This window comes from Myotis yumanensis, unplaced genomic scaffold (genome assembly GCF_028538775.1).
Source record: "Myotis yumanensis isolate MYYU_CA2020_CCGP unplaced genomic scaffold, mMyoYum1.0.hap1 SCAF_2, whole genome shotgun sequence".
Classification (NCBI taxonomy): domain Eukaryota; kingdom Metazoa; phylum Chordata; class Mammalia; order Chiroptera; family Vespertilionidae; genus Myotis; species Myotis yumanensis.
Window position 1 is genome coordinate 157559304 of NW_027223753.1, and position 19414 is coordinate 157578717.

The 19414-nt window shown below is 44.3% G+C and overlaps 1 protein-coding gene across 5 annotated transcripts in view; it reads right to left on the bottom strand.

The window, feature by feature from the left end:
- Positions 1 to 19414, bottom strand: part of GSK3B (glycogen synthase kinase 3 beta) — a 189089-nt gene that overhangs the window by 123330 nt on the left and 46345 nt on the right. For all 5 annotated transcript variants that reach the window (XM_070406268.1, XM_070406270.1, XM_070406269.1 and 2 more), the window contains one exon: positions 410 to 603. In XM_070406268.1, coding sequence (XP_070262369.1) covers positions 410 to 603 — 194 coding nt within the window. The remainder of the gene's footprint in view (positions 1 to 409; positions 604 to 19414) is intronic.

The following is a 19414-nucleotide window of genomic DNA, read 5'->3' on the forward strand; positions in this document are numbered from 1 at the left end:
GTGTGTGTAGGAGATGATAATGTTGAATAATAGATTCAAAGGAAATATTTAAAGAAAGGAAGCAAAGTCAAAAATATCAAATGATCCTCTGCTACAGTCAATGTTTCTCTGGTCTACTATACCTGTGAGACCCAAGGCAGGAGAGGTAACTTTTTAATAGTAGAAAGTAAGATGTTTTAATCTACCTTTCACAGCATTTTAAATGCATGAATCACTAATAGCAGTAGTTAAAAAATAATGCAATCTTCAGTAGATTTTATTTCTACACAACATATAGCAGAAAATAAAATCACTATAGTAAATAGTTGAGCTGAACAAAAATATGCACAATAAGTGAAATGTGAAGCAAAAAGAAACAACTGAAAATCATGTATTAATAGCAAAATACATGAAATACTGAAGGTCTTACCTTAAATCTCTTGTCTTGCAATACTTTCTTGATGGCAACCAATTCTCCTGAATCACAAAGTTTGGCTTGATATACCACACCAAATGACCCATTTCCAATCACTTTAGTGTCTGTATAGCTGACTTCTTGCGGCCTGTCTGGACCCTGCCCAGGAGTTGCCACCACTGTGGTCACCTTACTGCCATCCTTGTCTCCTAAAAGAAAAAAGGTATAGACAAATGAGAAATGTAAAGAATTAAACAGAGAAAATTGCCAAAGTATACAAATTAAACTATATTCTTTGCCACAAGCTATTTTTAAATGTTTATTTTAGTTTATCATATAGAGTTACTTCAACTATTTGTTTCAATTTAAGTATTTCTTTCCCACCATTTATTCAGTAATTCTATAGATCAGGCGCACCATGCTTTATACATGTGACTCTATATTTAATGGAAACAATACCATGAATACAATAGTACTATTCCCATATTAAACATAATGGGAAGAAAGGTGAACTCACTAAGGTTTGAATCCCTATCTATACAATTCTAAAAAGCCCTAGTTATTTACTTAAGGCTTCCTTATTGTACTTGAAAATAAAATATGTGAAGTTGCAAATGTCTAAATATGCTCACTCTATTCACACCACTCTGCCTTTAGGAAGGTAAGGCTTTGAGATTTTTGCTTCTTCATGTCTTATTTCTTTTAAGAAAACAGTGGAATGACTCTCAGAGAAAGGTCAGATGAAGAAAAGTAACAGGGAAAAAATGTTAATTTGGGGTAGGAAATGCAAAATCTATTCTGAACTTAGCCTCATTCATAAGTAGCTCACTGGCTCTGGGGTATCTGCCCACTCATGGCCCTCTCCTACCTTTTTTGCCTTTCTTCACCTGACCCCCTGACCCAGGAACAATCTAAAGACTCTGCAATTCAAGCTCAAGAGTTACTTCCAACTTGGCATAGTTCACAATAATCTTTTTCTCTGAATTCTTAATCTACTCTAAACTATCCTATGCTACCTAGCACCTAACTTTAGAGCTCTAAATTATTCTGTTATTGATTTCAGAATACACACAGATTCTTATGAGTACAATCATTTGAAGTAGCAATTATGATTTCTGCTACTTCTCTCTTCTTTGACAAATCTAAAACCAATTCTCAGTACAAAATAAGTCCATAGGCTCAATGACTAAACTACACATTTTCCTTTTTGTCCTCTACTACTTTAATTATCAATTTTATTTTTAAGATGCTAACCTAATAAAAGAAAAAATAATGTAATATTTAACTCTAGATAGCAAGTCAAGATTATGAAGCATTCATTTGTACCTCACATATAAAAAGATAAAAACTAGATTAAAAAATATAATCTAGTTTTCCAATGGCTTGAGTGTTTTCTCCTACCAAATATAAAACTGTAAGATAAATGAGTATACAAATATTAGTGGTATATTATAACCAATATTTTAGTCATTTAAGTTCACAGAGGTATTAATATACACAAAAGTCAATAATATGCACAGTCTATATTACATTAAGGACAGCTATCTTTTCAAATTAATTTTTTTATTGGTTTCAGAGAGAGGAAGGGAAAAGGAGAGTTAGAAACATCAATGATGAGAGAGAATCTCTGGCTGCCTCCTGCACTCTCCTCGCCCCCCCAACTGGAGATGGAGCCTGCAACCCAGGCATGTGCCCTGAGCCTCCTGATTCATGGGTTGATGCTGAACCACAGAGCCACACAAGCCAGGCTAAGGCCAGTTATATTAAACATATGTCTTTAGTTTCAAGGTGAACCACCCCAACAGGTATGATTTAGTTAGCACAAGACCAACACCACTTCTAAAAAGAATAACTTAAATCTTGTCAACACCATCATTTTACAATAGTATCACATATGCTTTAAATGCTTTAAATGTATATAAACCTGAACACAAGCCAACACAAATATAACAGTTCTCAAGGTTTTCAAATGCTCCCTTCACATCTCATTTCCAAGTAAAAGAAATCTTAAATATACTTGCTAAAAAAACTAGTTTAGCCCAGCCATTTTGGCTCAGTGGACAGTGCGTCGTCCCTCGGACTAAAGGGTCCTGGGTTCAATTCCTAGTCAAGGGCATGTAACTTGGTTGCAGGTTCAATCCCTGGCCCTTGTCGGGTGTGTGCAGGAGGCAACCAATTGATGTGTCTCACTCACATCAATGTTTCTATCTCTCTGTCTCTCCCTCTCCCATCCACTCTCTCTAAAAATCAATGGAAAAATATCCTCAGGTGAAGATTAAAAACAAAAAAAAACAAACAGCTTAGTTTAAGCTGAGCTCTAAGTCATCATGCTCCATTCCCCCCAAATATGCTATTACTTCTGTTTCTGACCATGTTAACCTTAACTCAATTTTTCAGGTTGACTACAAACTTATATACTACTAGAGGCCTGATGCACAAAATTCGTGCAAGAGTAGGCCTTCCTTCCCCTGGCTGCCAGCACCAGCTGACTCTGGCACCTGGGACCCTGACTTCTCTCCGGTCACCAGCAGGCACCCGGGACCTGGGCTTCCCTCGCAGCCCCGGCTTAGTCTGGAAGGTTGTCCGGGAGGACATCCGATCTAATTAGCATATTACACTTTATTATTATAGATAAGTTATTTTCTTCTTCTTTGAAAAATAAACTTATATTATAGCACTCCTAAAGACAGAATCAGTCTTTTGAAATTAAACTCTTCATAAAGAGATCTAGAAAGGTCAGATCCAGAAAGATTAAAATCCAAGGTATTGAATACATTTCCTTATAATCCAATTGTCCCAAAGAAAATTTGAAACAGAAGTGATTTAAGACCAGATTGCACAAATCTTCGTGCTCAGATAATTCTGTAAAAGTATTAAAAGCAAAGTAGGAAGGTAAACAGATAGGTCCTATAGAAGCTATCACTAAAAGAGACTCTAGAGGCCTCCTAATTTAAAACTGATTGGATGTGGACAAGGACCAATCCTTTCACCTTCCTGTACATTTAGTAAAACATACTATCTTAAGAATTTACTATCTTAGCAGAAATTAAAAAATTTACTCTCTTTCAAGTAGAGAAATTGCTAAGAACTCTTTCGGGCTATACTCTACTATAAAATCCCTAGGTATATTAGGAACAATGACTCTCAGGCTTTCTACCTCAAGCATCCTGGAATTTTTATTCAGAAATCATCAAGCTAATCCATCAGACTGCTCCATCAGAGATCTGAAATAGCAGAGCTGTACAGAATGGCAAGATATCACTGGGGATGACTTGGCCTGAGCATTAGTAGCACATGGGATAGTCAGCAGCTAGTGTGCCAAGGAAAAGCGTGTCATCACTTGGCATTGTAATTTCCTGAGTTAGCAAGAAAATAACAGCTGTATAAAATTTCACTGTACAAAGAACTTTCCAATTCATTATTTCATCCACTCTAATATTTATAACAAAATGTAGAGATATATTATTGTTTACTATGCAAATGAGGAAAGTTAAGACTAAGAGAGAATAACTTGTTCGATGTTATAAAGCTTTAGCAGAACTCTTCACTTGTCTCATGCTGCCTCTGCTATATTTTACAACCTTCCTACTACAGCTGAAAGACTAACTTTGTATACCATTATACCTCTAAAGCAGAAGATAATTCTGAAAACATGATGTAAAAAGAGTAATAAGAAGTAAGAATAAATGAATAATCTTTTACAGTTTTTAGGCCTCAATCATTCAGTTATTAACAGCTAAAAAGTTCTTTCTAAAAATACTCTGGCAGCATTAGATTTTGAAACTTCTCCCCCCTACCCCCCAAAGCACATGGAAAACAAAAATGTAAAACAACTGATTCTGTGATATTCAATCATTTAACATTTGCTACTGGAAAGGAGATAATTTTGGGCCTTAGCAATAGAGCAGCATTTTAAGCTCTGCTAACAAGAGACCAAAAGCTAGAAATCATAATCTGCCTCATTTTTAAAAAGAAGTCACCACTTTGCTCAATACTAAACTTCCAACAATACATAGTATAGTGAATCTCAAACTAATTACAATAAAATTGGTCTCTCAAAAACGCCACTGTCTCCAAGGAGCAACAACAGCAGAATAGTGGGAACAGGGAGTCTCCAGGCCCTCTCTCCAGCCAAAAGACTCCTGGGATCCTCTATTTCAATTAAAACTCACTCAGGTGGTATTAATTTCCTAACATAACTAGAATACAATTAAATCCCCTGCTCTTTACCACAATAGATAAATCTTAAATATATAAATCACAATAGGCTCCTCATGAGGCAATGGAAAGATGGCCTACAATACAACCATTTTCTATTGAATGCTATCTAATCTAATAAAAGAGAAACATGCAAATTGACCACACCTCCGCTACACCCCAAGCCATGCCCACCAGACAATCACAGTGACTATATGCAAATTAACCCAACCAAGATAGCAGCCAGCAGCCACAGAGCTGGAGCAAGCAGGAGGCTTGGTTGCCCCGGTGATGGAGGAAGCCAAGCTTCACACCTGACCTGGCCGGCTGTGGCCTCTGCTCAAGGCAACAAAGTTTCAATTATAGAAGATAAATAAATCCCAGATACCTGCTTCCAGCCAGCCTCCACTGGGAGCTTGGGTGGCTGAGGGCCGTGGCCAGCCTGCAAACAGCCATCAGCCCCTCACCCAGGCTGGCCAGGCACCCCAGCAGACTCGGGCTGGATGTTCTCCACCCCTGCTTTAACTCAAGAATAAAAGTTTCCATGAAGAAATAAGAGAGTTTAAATAGAGTTTGTCACAGAAGCCCAGAGAAACCACACACCACTACCTGTGACTACAAGTAAGATACAAAATATTTTTGTGAGAGTTTTGACCTAACAATAGTATTAATAGAGAAAATAGCATTGCCTATTGTTTCTCTAGCAGGAAGAGAAATACCAGATAGCTATTTTTATAGACGTTTAACAACAATATGGCAAACACTCTTGAAAACTATTATATAAATTATTCAAAAGAACCAAGAAAAAAAATTATTTTTAGGCATGATTAAGACTGTCTGAAGGGTAAACAATGACCACTGTCAAATTTTCAGGTTTTTAAATCAAAGTTCAAACAACTCTTTATCCTAAGTAACTGGCTAAGGGACGTCTATTAAAACAAAATATTCTCCCCAAAATAAACAAAACAGCTTAGAAACATGAAAACAACATAAAAATTAAACAGCAAAAGAAATAAAAAAGGAACTGAGGTCCACAAAATCAGTTGTACAAATTCTGAAATAAACATATTCTTGTCATGAAATAGAGGCTCTATTAAAGCTCTAGCCACAGTGCACCTGACTCACTTACCCTGGTGCAAAACTATGAAGAAAAAAACAGAATGCCAACCAAGCAGCTGAACCAGTCATATCAACCCTAATGAACAATATTATACTTTTAAAAATTTAGGGCAATTTCTATGTAACCTTGATGTGATTAAAAATCCCTCTAGCAGGACCCCTTAGACAACATTCATCTCCATATGGTTCTATCTAAAGGACTGGGGAAAAACAAAAGAATTACTAAATTTTCTTTGGGGATAGGAAGAATAAACAAAAGGAGAGACGGGAAAACAAAATGAACAGATTTGATACATGGGCTGGCTCTGGAGATGTTTCCCTGTATACCACTTCTAGAAACAGGAAAACACAGTGGTAATGGATAAAGATGAAACAGAAAAGACTCCAGAGTCCTTGACATCACAATAATACCACATTTTCAATCACAGTAAGATACCACGCCAAAGAAATTAACAAGCATCAATTCTAAAGAACCATAAAATTCCCCTTTAAAAAATAAAAAAAAACCTCAGGCAAGTTTTTTCCTAAGAGAGAAGCATAATGGCATAATATGGGCTCTGAAGTCATATCAAAGTTTGAATTACACATTCTACCACTTAGTATCTATAAAGTGAAAATCACTCCTACTGTATAGGGATGTTGTGATGAGAAAGTACAGGTTAAGCAGGGTTGTTGTTGTTGTTGTTGTTGTTGTGTTTTAAGTTCATGCCATACAACTGATGCTCAATAAATTATAGTTTCTCTGAAATCTGAATTACTGGCAGTGGAAACAGAAAAAAAAACATTCTTCTGCTCTGTTACGCCCTTTTACGAGCCCTACTACAGTGCTTATCATATGTTTTAAAATTATTAAGAGTCTGAGCCCTCACTTGACTAAGCGCTCTTAGGAAAGCCAGACATTACCCAAATCATTTACATTTTCCTAGTGCTTATTTATTAGCACAGGGTTCAGCACAATGCAAGTGCTAGCTAGCAAAATTTACTGCTGAATTTATGTAAGAATCACTTAAGCAGAATTGTTAGGATTTGGGAACTAACTACTTTATGCTAAACATTAAGCAATGCTTTTGCTTCTTTTATGCTGGCATTGATTAGATACAGATCCCTAGGGGTAAGGTAGACAGAAAAGCCTTACAAGCAGTAAAACAGAATAGAAGGCTTACTGAAAAAAATTGCAACAAGTGACCAAAGCCAATTTGCCACATGTGGATTTATTTACAGGCAGGAGAATTACTCTGTTTTATAACTGATTTCTATGGAGCATCAATATGTAGCAATGGATAAGAACTGGGCAAGGGACATCCCTGTGTTGGTCAGTAACTGGTGATGGGTATCTTTGGAAGTTGTTTAGAACTGGGAATGAGGAACAATGTGCTACCTTGGGATTTATATATGCACAAATTCCAGAGTTGTTTTTTTGTGATGTGGGACAGCAACCAGAATTCAAATATATACATTAGGGGTACTTTTTTTTTTTTCTTTAATATGTTTTATTGATTTTTTACAGAGAGGAAGGGAGAGAGATAGAGAGTCAGAAACATCGATGAGAGAGAAACATCAACCAGCTGCCTCCTGCACACCTCCCACTGGGGATGTGCCCACAACCCAGGCACATGCCCCCGACCGCAATCGAACCCGGGACCCTCCAATCCACAGGCCGACGCTCTATCCACTGAGCCAAACCGGTTTCGGCATTAGGGGTACTTTTTAAATATAAATTTTATTATTATTATAAGCAAATATGCTGTTATCTTTAAACTTATAAAAAAGTAAAATATTGTAGTTTAGCCAGATCAACTACAGGAGATTCCTAAACTGTGTGATGTAGAGATTTAGTTTTCATATTCTTTTTTTCCTTATTGATTAGAAAAATTGCTTTTTCAGTCCCCAATCAACATGTTTCTTATTTAGAGTAAACCAGTGAAAAGAAAAGAAGAGAAAAGAAAAGAAGAGAAGAGAAGAGAAGAGAAGAGAAGAGAAGAGAAGAGAAGAGAAGAGAAAAGAAAAAGGCAATGTTTCTTGTATTCCTGCAAAAGTAGCAACTGTGGTTAACTAGTGGATTATTACTTTGTATTCTGATAAATCTGTTAAAGTGCTTAAATGTTTGCTATCTGTCCACTGATTTGATTTTCCTTAGATGAATTCTGGCTCTCCTTTTATTCATAAGCATTGGAAAGTGTATTAAACTTGGGAAGCCAGCCCGGGTCCCGGGTGCCTATTTTATTCCAGTCTTCAGTGAGCATAATTTTAAAATCAATATTCTACAAAAATTTTTTAATGTATTAAGTCTATTTGGTCTGCCTTCTGACAACTCAAATCCCTGCAAATTTAACAGCTCACTCCGTCTTTTCCCTGAACTATGCACCTAAGTTATCCCCACCCCTAAATCCAAAATAGCCCAGCATATAAACTTACATATATTTTCACATGCATTTTGTTATTTATTTATTTATTTATTTATTTATTTATTTATTTATTTAGGTTAATCCTCACCAGAGGATATTTTTCCATTGATTTTTAGAGAGTAGAAGAGAGAGGAAAAGACAGAGAGAAACATCATGTGAGAGAAACACATCAATTGGCTGCCTCCTGCACCAGTGAGCCCTGACCAGGGCCCAGGATGGAGAGGAGCCTGCAGCCAAGGTACATGCAATCCACCTGGAACAGAAACTTTGCAGGCCAATGCTCCATCCAGAGCCAAATTGGATAGGGGTTCACATGCATTTTAAAGTGGTGGTTACAAACCTAAAATGTTCTGGTAAATTGCAAACAGAGGGAGAGGAAAAAGGGCAGAATGGGAATTGTTTTCTCCCAGAAGACTTGCTTACTCTAGGTTAGTCCTATTACCAATTATAATTTAACAATGTGGATGAACAGGGGATGCTGTAATAAATCATAAATTCCTAACTGGGCAGGTCATGGTGAATACTCATGCCCCAGGCCTATAACTTCTTTAGTGAAAGGTTTTTAAGCAAGCCCTGTTTATTGTTTTTGTGCATCTAGGTTAACACACCTTTGAAATGCCAGAATACTTCTAGAGAAGACCACCCTCAAGAGAGCACACAATTTTAACTATCCTGTACTCCAACCCCTGCTTGCTTTCTCCCACCTGCATGTAATCTTCCTTACGTTTTCTCTTTAGTTTCAAATGCATAAAAATAACTGAAAAATTGTGATTTTATGGAGCATTTGAGATCTTGCTTCCAGGCAACTTTCATTAGTTTTGGCTCAAATCCTATCTAATAATAGAGAAAATGGTAATTAACTGTAACTTCGCTACCCTTCCCATTGGCTAATCAGCGAGATATGGAAATTAACTGCCAACCAAGATGGCGGCCGGCAGCCATGCAGCTGAAGCGAACATGAGGCTTGCTTGCTCCAGTAACGGAGGAAGCCAAGGTTCCCCGCCTGCCGCTGCCCAGCTCTGAGCTCCAGATGCAACAATGTTGCAATTATAGAAGCTAAACAAACCCAGAAACCTGCTTTCAGCCGCCAGCGGGCTCAGAGCTTAGAGCGCCAATGATGGCAACAGAGTTTCAATTATAGAAGCTAAACAAACCCAATACCTGCTTTCAGCCAGCCACAGCCTCAGAGCTGGAGCCAGCTCTCAGCTCCAGTGACAGCTATAGAAGGTAAATAAATCCCAGAATTAAAAAAAAAAAAAGAAAGAAAGAAAAAAGGAGAGGTTGGGCGCTTCACTCACCCGTCAGCCTGAAAACAGCCCTCAGCCCCTCACCCAGACTGGCCAGGCACCCCAGTGGGGACCCCCACTCTGAAGGGGGTGCGGGCAGCATGAAAACAACCATCAGCCCCTCATCCAGGCTGGCCAGGCACCCAAGCGGGACCTGCACCCTGATCCAGGACACCCTTCAGGGCAAACCAGCTGGCCCCCACCCATGCACCAGGCCTCTATCCTATATAATAAAAGGGTAATATGCAAACTGACTCTAACAGCAGAAAGACTGGGAATGACTGGTCATTATGACACACACTGACCACCAGGGGGCAGACACTCAATGCAGGAGCTGCCCTCTGGTGGTCAGGGCACTCTCACATGGGAGGAGTTCTGCTCAGCCACAAGCCACGCTGTTGGCTGCCAGTACAGCAGTGGTGGTGGGAGCCTCTCCTGCCTCCTCAGCAGCGCTAAGGTTGTCCGACCGCAGCGTAGGCCTGCTCCCCACTGGCAAGTGGACATCCCCCGAGGGCTGCCAGGCTCCCAGAGGAATGTCTGATTGCCATCTTACGCCCAATCCCCCAGGGAGCAGGCCTAAGCCGGCAGGTGGTCATCCCCTGAGGGGTCCCAGACTGCGAGAGGGAACAGGCCGGGCTGAGTGACTCCCTTCCCCCCCGAGCGCACAAATTTTTGTGCACCGGGCCTCTAGTCTATACTAATAAAAAGGCAATATGCTAACTAGACCGGGAGACCTTCCAGACGTCCTTCTGGACAAAGCCATGGTTGCGGGGCTGAGGCAGAGGAGGTTAGGGGCGATCAGGCCAGGAGAGGAGGGCAGTTGGGAGCAAGCAGGCCAGCAGGGTGGGGGCAGTTGGGGGCAATCAGGGCAGCAGTTGGATGTGAGCAGGCCGGTGGGGGGGGGTGGGGGAGGGCAGTTGGGGGCGAGCAGGCCGGCATGCAGAGAGGTTAGGGGCGATCAGGCAGGCAGGCAGGCAGGCAGGTAAGCGGTTAGGAACCAGTTGTCCCGGATTGCGAGAGAGATGTCCCAGATTGCAGAGGGTGCAGGCCGGGCTGAGGGACCACCCCCACCCCATGCATGAATTTCATGCACCAGGCCACTAATCTATAATAATAAAAGGGTAATATGCTAATTAGACCGAACATCATTCCAGACATCCTTCCTGAGGAAGCCAGGGCCAGAAGGAAGCTAGCCCAGGTCCCGGGTGCCTGCGAGCGGCCCAAGGGAAGCCAGCCCAGGTCCTGGGTGCCTGTGGGCAGCCCTAAGGAAGTCAGCCAGGGTCCTGGGAGCCTGCCAGCAGCAGGAGGAAGGAAGGCCTACCCTTGCATGAACTCCCGGTTGATCAAACTCCCAAGGGGACAATTTTCATATTAGCCTTTTATTATCCTATCTAATAATAGAGAAACATGGTAATTAACCATAACTTCACTACCCTTCCCATTGGCTAATCAGCGAGATATGCAAATTAACTGCCAAACAAGATGGCGGCCGGCAGCCAGGCAGCTGAACGGAACATGAGGCTTGCTTGCTCCAGTGACGAAGGAAGCCAAGGTTCCCGGCCTGCCACAGCCCAGCTCTGAGCTTGCTCTCTAAGAAACAATGTTGCAAATATAGAAGCTAAACAAAACCCAGAAACCTGCTTTCAGTCAGCCGGGATCTCAGAGCTGGAGTCGCAACAGAGTTTCAAATACAAGTTAACAAAGCCCAGAAACCTGCTTTCAGCAGCCGAGGTCTCAAAGCTGGAGTTGAGCCTCAGAGCTAAAGCTGGCTCTCAGCTCCAGTGACAGCCATAGAAGGTAAATAAATCCCAGAATAAAAAACAAAAAGAAAAAAAGGAGAGGTTGGGAGCTTCAGTCACCCGCCAGCCTGAAAACGGCCCTCAGCCCCTCACCCAGACTGGCCAGGCACCACAGTGGGGACCCCCACCCTGAAGGGGGTGTGACGAGCTGCAAACAGCTATCATCCCCTCACCCAGGCTGGCCAGGCACCCAAGCGGGACCCCCACCCTGATCCGGTACACCCTTCAGGGCAAACCAGCCGGCCCCCACCCATATACCAGGCCTCTATCCTATATAGTAAAAGCATAATATGCCTCCCAGCACTGGGATCAGAGGAGCCGCGAGGCCTCACTGCCCAGGTGTCAAGTGGAGCCGCGACGCCTCCCAGCACTGGGATCAGCGGAGCCACGAGGCCTCCTGGCCCCTGGAGCAGCGTGACAGGGGGCAGCGCCCAAACTCCCTGATAGCCCTGCGGCTCTGTGTGTGACAGGGGGTGGGGCCACAACCTCCCTATCCACCCTGCTCTGTGTGTGACAGGGTGCGGCGCCCCAACCCCCCATGGGCCCTGCTCTGTGTGTGATGGGGTGGAGCCGCAACCTCCCCATTGGCCCTGCCCTGAGTGTGACAGGGGGGAGTGCCCCAACCCCCTGATCGGCCCTGCTCTGTGGGTGACAGGGGGTGGCGCCCCAACCCCCTGATCCGCCCTGCTCTGTGCATGACGGGGGGTGGCGCCACAACCTCCCCATCGACCCTGCCTTGAGTGTGACGGGGCAGCACCCCAACCCCCCAATCTGCCCTACCCTGAGCGTGACTGGGGGTGGCATCGCAACCTCCTGATCCACCCTGCTCTGTGCATGACAGGGGGGAGCTCCCCAATTCCCTGATTAGCCCTGCTCTGTGCTGAAAGGGGGGCGCTCCCGAACCCCCTGATCGGCTTTGCTCTGTGTGTGACAGGGGGCAGCGCCCCAACCCCCCTGATGGGCCCTGCTCTGTGTGTGACAGGGGGCAGCACCCCAACACCCCTGATGGGCCCTGCTCTGTGCGTGACAGGGGGCAGCGCCCCAACCCCCCTGATGGGCCCTGCTCTGTGCGTGACAGGGGGCGGCGCCCCAACCCCCGAATCGGCCCTACCCTGAGCGTGACTGAGGGTGGCATCGCAACCTCCTGATTCGCCCTGCTCTGTGCATGACAGGGGGCGGCGCCCCAACTCCCCAATGAGCCTTGCTCTGAGCCTAACCAGGGGCTGCACCTAGGGATTTGGCCTGCCCTCTGCCACCCGGGAGCGGGCCTAAGCCAGCAGGTTGTTTTCTCCCAAGGGGTCCCAGACTGTGAGAAGGATACCTCCGCCCCGCCAGTGCACAAATTTTTTTGCACCGGGCCTCTAGTCCTATATAATAAAAGGCTAATATGCTAAGTGTCTGGTCATCCGTTCAACCAATCAAAGCATAATATGTTAATGATATACTAAGGCTGCTCAACTGCTTCTATGACATGCACTGACCACCAGAGGGCAGACAGTAGACCAGTCGCTATAATGTGCACTGACCACCAGGGGGTAGACGCTCCAACTGTTAGCTTGCTGCTGGGGTCTGGCAGATCAGGACTGAGCGAGACAGGCCGGACACACCTTGGAATCCTCCCATGGTCCCTCCCTGGCTGGCCAACCTCCCACATCCCTCCCCGGCCCTGATAATGCAACACTGGGGTCCCTCAGCCAGCCAGTTTCAGCCCAAACCCACAGGGGAGGCCAAGGGGCCCCACCGCTGCACAAATTTGTGCCTCTAGTGTAGGATATTTACAAAACTTTCAATGGTAAATATGTTCTAAATTCCAAAACTGATGAACTTTTAGAACACTTTTACAGGATAAAACTTTTCTGCATAACCTAGAAGGGAAATACACCTAAATTATTATGGATTAACTATTTAAAGTGGAAATGAGATAGGGTACCTCTCTAAGAACTTTACAAGATTCTCTTTAACTGAGAAAAATAAAACAGCCAGATAATAAGTAAGAGTTCTGTCATTAACTCCATTTCTGCAAGGGACACTATACATTTTCAAATAGTAATTAATTAATTTTTTGTTTACATTACAAGTATCTGAGAAATTATGCTACGTTTATAGTTAGTAAGAAATATGTCGAAGAGAAAAATATATACAGGAAAAATACATAAAATAACACTCTCCCAAGAAGAAAAAACTTTAGAGATCCTAGCACTGCCATTCAAACAGGGCAAATCCCAGGCCCATCTCTACACAGAGATACTGACAGACCAACTGGGTCAATTCACAAAGCAGAATCCACTTAGTATTTCTCCCCACAAAGCTCTGCTAGAAGAGATGCTAACTAGGCTCTGTTAAATAAAGGCCACTGGAATGACACAGTCCTACACTCACAGTGGGACTATAGTAAGACTTGGCTCCAACTGCCACTGCTTAAGAGGTATGGCTCTTGCTAGTGGGTCATAGAAGAGTACGCTGGGACACCTGATGCCAGGGCAGAGTATTTCCCACATTGCTGACTCATTACTTACAGGATCAGAAGCCTAGAGGACTTAAAGGCAGAAAATATTTTCTTTTATCATACCTACATGGCAAATTTTGCCCTTTGCAGATGGTCTTTTTTATTTCCTACTGTTTCATATTTGACGTAATGACAAATCAGGACAGGAACAGCATAAGTCTAAGAGTAACTGCTGGCTAAATTTTTTTTTATACCATTATCTCCACAATCTGCAAAAATATTAGAAAACGTACTCTTTTTTTAAAGGAAATCAGTGGAAAAGACAGTGCTATTTAAAATGGGGGAGGAGAGACAATTCTATAACTTGGGTACTTGGACATTAATAAATCATTTCTGTGTGTTTTTATTAAAAATTAATTCTCGGGGAGAAACCAAGATGGCGGCATAGGTAAACACTGGAGATTGCTACCTCGAACAACCACTTCAAAAATACAACTAAAAGACGGAATGGACATCATCCAGAACCACAGGAAGGCTGACTGAGTGAAAATTCTACAACTAGAAGGAAAGAGAAAAGCATACCGAGACTCAGAGGAGGCACAGTGTGGGAGTAAAATACTAAGGTGCGGAGTGCATGTGGAGCGGGCTGGCGGCTGAGGGCGAGTTTGTCGTTTTCAATTGGGAGGGAGTCTCAGGCTCTGAGCTCCATTTCCGGGAGAGTCTCTAGGGACCCAGACTCATACGGGAGAAGCGGGACTGTCTGGTATCGGTCGGAACACGAGGGCAGCTTACTCTCTGAGGGGCTTGCAGTGATTACCCAGACAGTGAAAAGTAAAGCCTCTGAGGGGAAGTCTGAGAGCAGCCATAACTGATAGCCCCGCTCTGCTGATCCTGTGGGACCCACCCCGTCCAAGACCTGCAGGGAGGCTTTTGCTGGATGGCCGCAGGCAAAGGCTAGATTAGCACCTCCCTAGAGATCCAGGAGCCAGGAAGCCCAGAGGTCAGAGTGGGACGATCCAGTTTGCAGCTCCCTGGAAACATAAAGGACACACTCAGGGGGCAGACTCAGTGAGCACCAAAGCCCCACTGAAGCAAGCCTTGCCCCCAGAGGGGTGTCTCCAGCACAGAAGTTCTCCCACTGCAGGCACAGCTGATTCTCACAGCCATTTGGCCTGGAGGTCAATTCCTCCCAGTGATAACTACAACAATCAAGGCTTAACTACAACAAGACTGTGCACAAAGACCACAAGGGGGTGCACCAAGAGTGTCCTCCTCAGGTAATTAGGGAGGCTGAACCACTGGGCCCTAGAGGACACTCAGCACAGAAAATCACTTTTCAACACAGGGAAGGATGAAAAATGCCGAGACAAAAAAACAGGACACTAACGAAAGAAATGGAGGAAAGCAAACTGCTGGATATAGAATTCAAAACCACACTTTTAAGGTCTTTAAAGAACTGTCTAGAAGCCGCTGATAAATATAGTGAGATCCTCAAGAAATCTAGTGAGATCCTCGATGTTGTGATAAAGAACCAACTAGAAATTAAGCATACACTGACTGAAATAAAGAATATTATACAGACTCCCAACAGCAAACCAGAGGATCGCAAGAATCAAGTCAAAGATTTGAAATACGAAGAAGCAAAAAACAACCAACCAGAAAAGCAAAATGAAAAAAGAATCCAAAAATACGAAGATAGTGTAAGGAGCCTCTGGGACAGCTTCAAGCTCGCCAACATCCAAATTATAGGGCTGCCAGAAGAAGAGAGAGAGCAAGATATTGAAAACCTATTTGAAGAAATAACGACAGAAAACTTCCCCTACCTGGTGAAAGAAATAGACTTCCAAGTCCAGGAAGCGCATAGAACCCCAAACAAAAGGAATCCAAAGAGGACCACACCAAGACACATCATAATTAAAATGCCAAGAGCCAAAGACAAAGAGAGTATCCTAAAAGCAGCAAGAGAAAGAAAATCAGTTACCTACAAGGGAGTACCCATACAACTGTCAGCTGATTTCTCAACAGAAACTTTGCAGGCCAGAAGGGAGTGGCAAGAAATATTCAAAGTGATGAACAGCAAGAACCTACAACCAAGATTACTTTATCCAGCAAAGCTATCATTCAGATTTGAAGGTCAGATAAAGAGCTTCACAGATAAGGAAAAGCTAAAGGAGTTTCTCACCACCAAACCACTATTACATGAAATGCTGAAAGGTATCCTTTAAGAAGAGGAAGAAGAAGAAAAAGGTAAAGATACAAATTATGAACAACAAATACACATCTATCAACAAGTGAACCTAAAAATCAAGTGAATAAATAATCTGATGAACAGTATGAACTGGTGATTATAAAAGAATCAGGGACATAGAAAGGGAATGGACTGACTATTCTTGGGGGGGAAAGGGGTGTGGGGGATGTGGGAAGAGACTGGACAAAAATCATGCACTTATGGATGAGGACAGTGGGGGGGAGTGAGGACGGAGGGAGGGGTGGGAACTGGGTGGAGGGGAGTTATGGTGGGAAAAAAAGAGGAACCAATGTAATAATCTGAACAATAAAGATTTAATTAAAAGAAAAAAATTAATTCTCACAGGTATTTATAGTATACACATCCTTTCTATTTTGTAAGTATTCTCTCATATTAATGTCACAGAGTAGGCTCGTTGACAGAAAATTCTAAAAAATATTGAGGACAGAAAAGGAAAAAAGATAACAGTACAAGTTTTGGTTCAAGTACAGGTACATTGTCATTAATGATTAACTTATCACATGCTGAATAAGCACTACCTGTGTAACAGACAGGTACTATGCTAGGAACTGGGGTTAAAAAATAAATGAAGAAACACCAATCAGAAAGGATATATGCACCCATATGTTCATAGCAGCACAATTCACCATAGCTAAGATCTGGAAACAGCCTAAGTGCCCATCAGTAGATGAATGGATTAGAAAACTGGTACATCTACACGATGGAATACTATGCTGCTGTAAAAAAGAAGGAACTCTTACCATTTGCAACGGCCTGGATGGAGCTGGAGAGCATAATGCTAAGTGAAATAAGCCAGTCAATGAAGGAAAAATACCACATGATCTCACTCATTCATGGATAATAGAGACCATTATAAACTTTTGAACAATAATAGATATAGAGGCAGAGCTGCCTCACACAGATTGTCAAACTGCAGCGGGAAGGCCGGGGAGGGTTGGGGGGCAGGAGGCGGGGGGGGGGGGGGGGTAAGAGATCAACCGAAGGACTTGTATGCATGCATATGAGCATAACCAATGGACATAAGACACTGGGGAGTAGGGGAAGGAGGGGATTGTCAAGGGCGGGGGAAAAAAAGGACACACATGTAATACCCTTTGTAATACTTTACGCAATAAAAAAATTTTTAAAAAAAGTAATTAAAATTTAGAGACCTGGAAAAAATAAAAAATAAAAGAATGCAACAAACAAGGCCCCTTTCCTCATAAAGCTTTTTGTTCAAAGAAAATGCATTAATGAAATCTGGATTTATTCTTTATTCAAAATCTGGGTTCAGTATATCCTATAACTTAATAGAGGAAGGTACCTTATTATTTTCACATGCTTTGGATAATCATAATAATCCTACTAAGTGCATGAAATTACCTCCATCTCACAGATAAGGAAACTGAGGCTCCAGGAAGTTGAGACTTATTTAGAGATAACAAACTAATAAGAGGGCCTTATTAAAAGAGTTGTTCTAACTCTTAAGTGTCAATTCCATTACTAATATATCAACCTGCTTCTAAGAAAAGGCAAAACAGAAAAAGGCACTACTGGATGCTCAGATTGAAAAAATCTCATCTACATATATAAAAAGCCAGCGACCGGAACACAGTAATGCCCGAATGACTGGTCACTATGACGCCCACTGCGGCCAGCGAGGCCAGCAAACCGGACTACCAGGGGTGGGGCTGGCTGGCCAACCTGCCCCCCTGCGGCCCTTCTCGCTGGCTGGCCTGCCCCCGATGGGCCCCAACCACCCCAATTGGGCCACAGCCCCTCCCCCCAGCCGGCCCTGACCCTGACTGTCCCCCCTACTCCAATAGGGGTTGGGGCCAGCCAGCCAACCTCCTGCAGCCTCTCCCCCTTCCCAGCCCCACCCCAGATCGCCCCCCCCAAAACAGGGGCAGGGCCGGCCAGCCAACCACCTACGGCCCCTCCCCCTAGCCAGCTCCGCCTCCCCCAATCAGGGGCAGTGCTGGCCAGCTAACCTCCCACAGCACCTCCCCACAGCCAGCCGGGCCCTGATCAGGATATCGGGGTGGGCCCGCCAGCCAACCTCCCACCGTTTCCTCCTCCCTACAGGGCCAGGCCAGCCAGACCCCACCCATGAACAAATTTGTGCACTGGGCCTCTAGTCTACACTAATAAAAGAGAAAGATGTGAATTGACTGTACCTTCACAATGCCCAACAGCCAATCAGGAGTGAGTAAGCAAATTAACCCAACAAAGATGACGGGTTAATTTGCATATCAGGTGCTGAGCAGCTGAGGGCAGGGCGGGACAAAGGCATTCCACACAGCCCCAGCCGCTCCAGGCCTCTGGGCAGTGTGGGAAGGCGGAAAGGTGGCTCCAGGCCTCTAGGCAGCATGGGAAGGCGGAAAGGCGGCTCTGGGCTAGAAGGAAGGCAGAAAGAGGGTTCTGGCCAAGAGCAAAGGCAGAAAGGCGGATCCGGCCCAGAGCGAAGGCAGTGCTGGCAGCCAGGGGAAGGAAGGCCCATTCTTGCACAAATCTTCGTGCATCGGGCTATATTAAATAAAACTTAAAGTCACTGAGAAGTGAAGGACTTCTAATTAAGCAGATTATAAAATTAAACATCTTATCTACACTAATAAAAGAGAAACATGCAAATTAACCATCACTCCGCCACTTCGCTACACCCACCAGAAGCGGATATGCAAATTAACCCAACTAAGATGGCGGCAGCCACGGAGCTCGAGCAAGCAGGAGGCTTGGGCTGCCCCCGGCGATGAGGGAAGTCAAGCTTCCCGCCTGGCCTGGCCAGCCCTGGGCTATGCTCAAGACCACAAAGTTTCAATTATAGAAGATAAATAAATCCCAGATACCTGCTTCCAGCCCGCTCTGGCCCCCGCTCAAGGAGGCGCTGAAAAAAAAATAAAGAAAAAAAGGAGAGGCTGGGAGCTTGGGTTGCCAGGGGGCGTGGCCAGCCTGAAAACAGCCATCAGCCCCTCATCCAGGCTGGCCAGAAACCCCGGCGGGACCCCCCCACCCTGAAGGGGCTGTGGACAGCCTGAAAATGGCTCTCAGCCCCTCACCTAGGCTGGCCAGGCACCCCAGCGGGGACCCCCCACCCTGAAGGGGCTGTGGACAGCCTGAAAACGGCCCTCAGCCCCTCACCCAGGCTGGCCAGGCACCCCAGCAAGACAGCCCCACCCTGAAGGGGCTGTGGCCAGCCTTCAAACAGCCCTCAGCCCCTCACCCAGGCTGGCCAAACCCCCATGGGGTGAGGGTCCCCACTGGGGGGATTGGCCAGCCTGAAAACGGCCCTCAGCCCCTCATCCAGGCAGACCAGGCACCCCAGCGGGACCCCACCCTGATCTGGGACACCCTTCAGGGCAAACCAGCCAGCCCTCACCCATGCACCAGGCCTCTAGCTATACTAATAAAAGGGTAATATGCTAATTAGACTGGGAAACCTTCCAGACGTTCTTCTGGACAAAGCCATGGTGGCGAGGCCGAGATAGAGGCGGTTAGAGGCCAAGAGGGGAGGGCAGTTGTG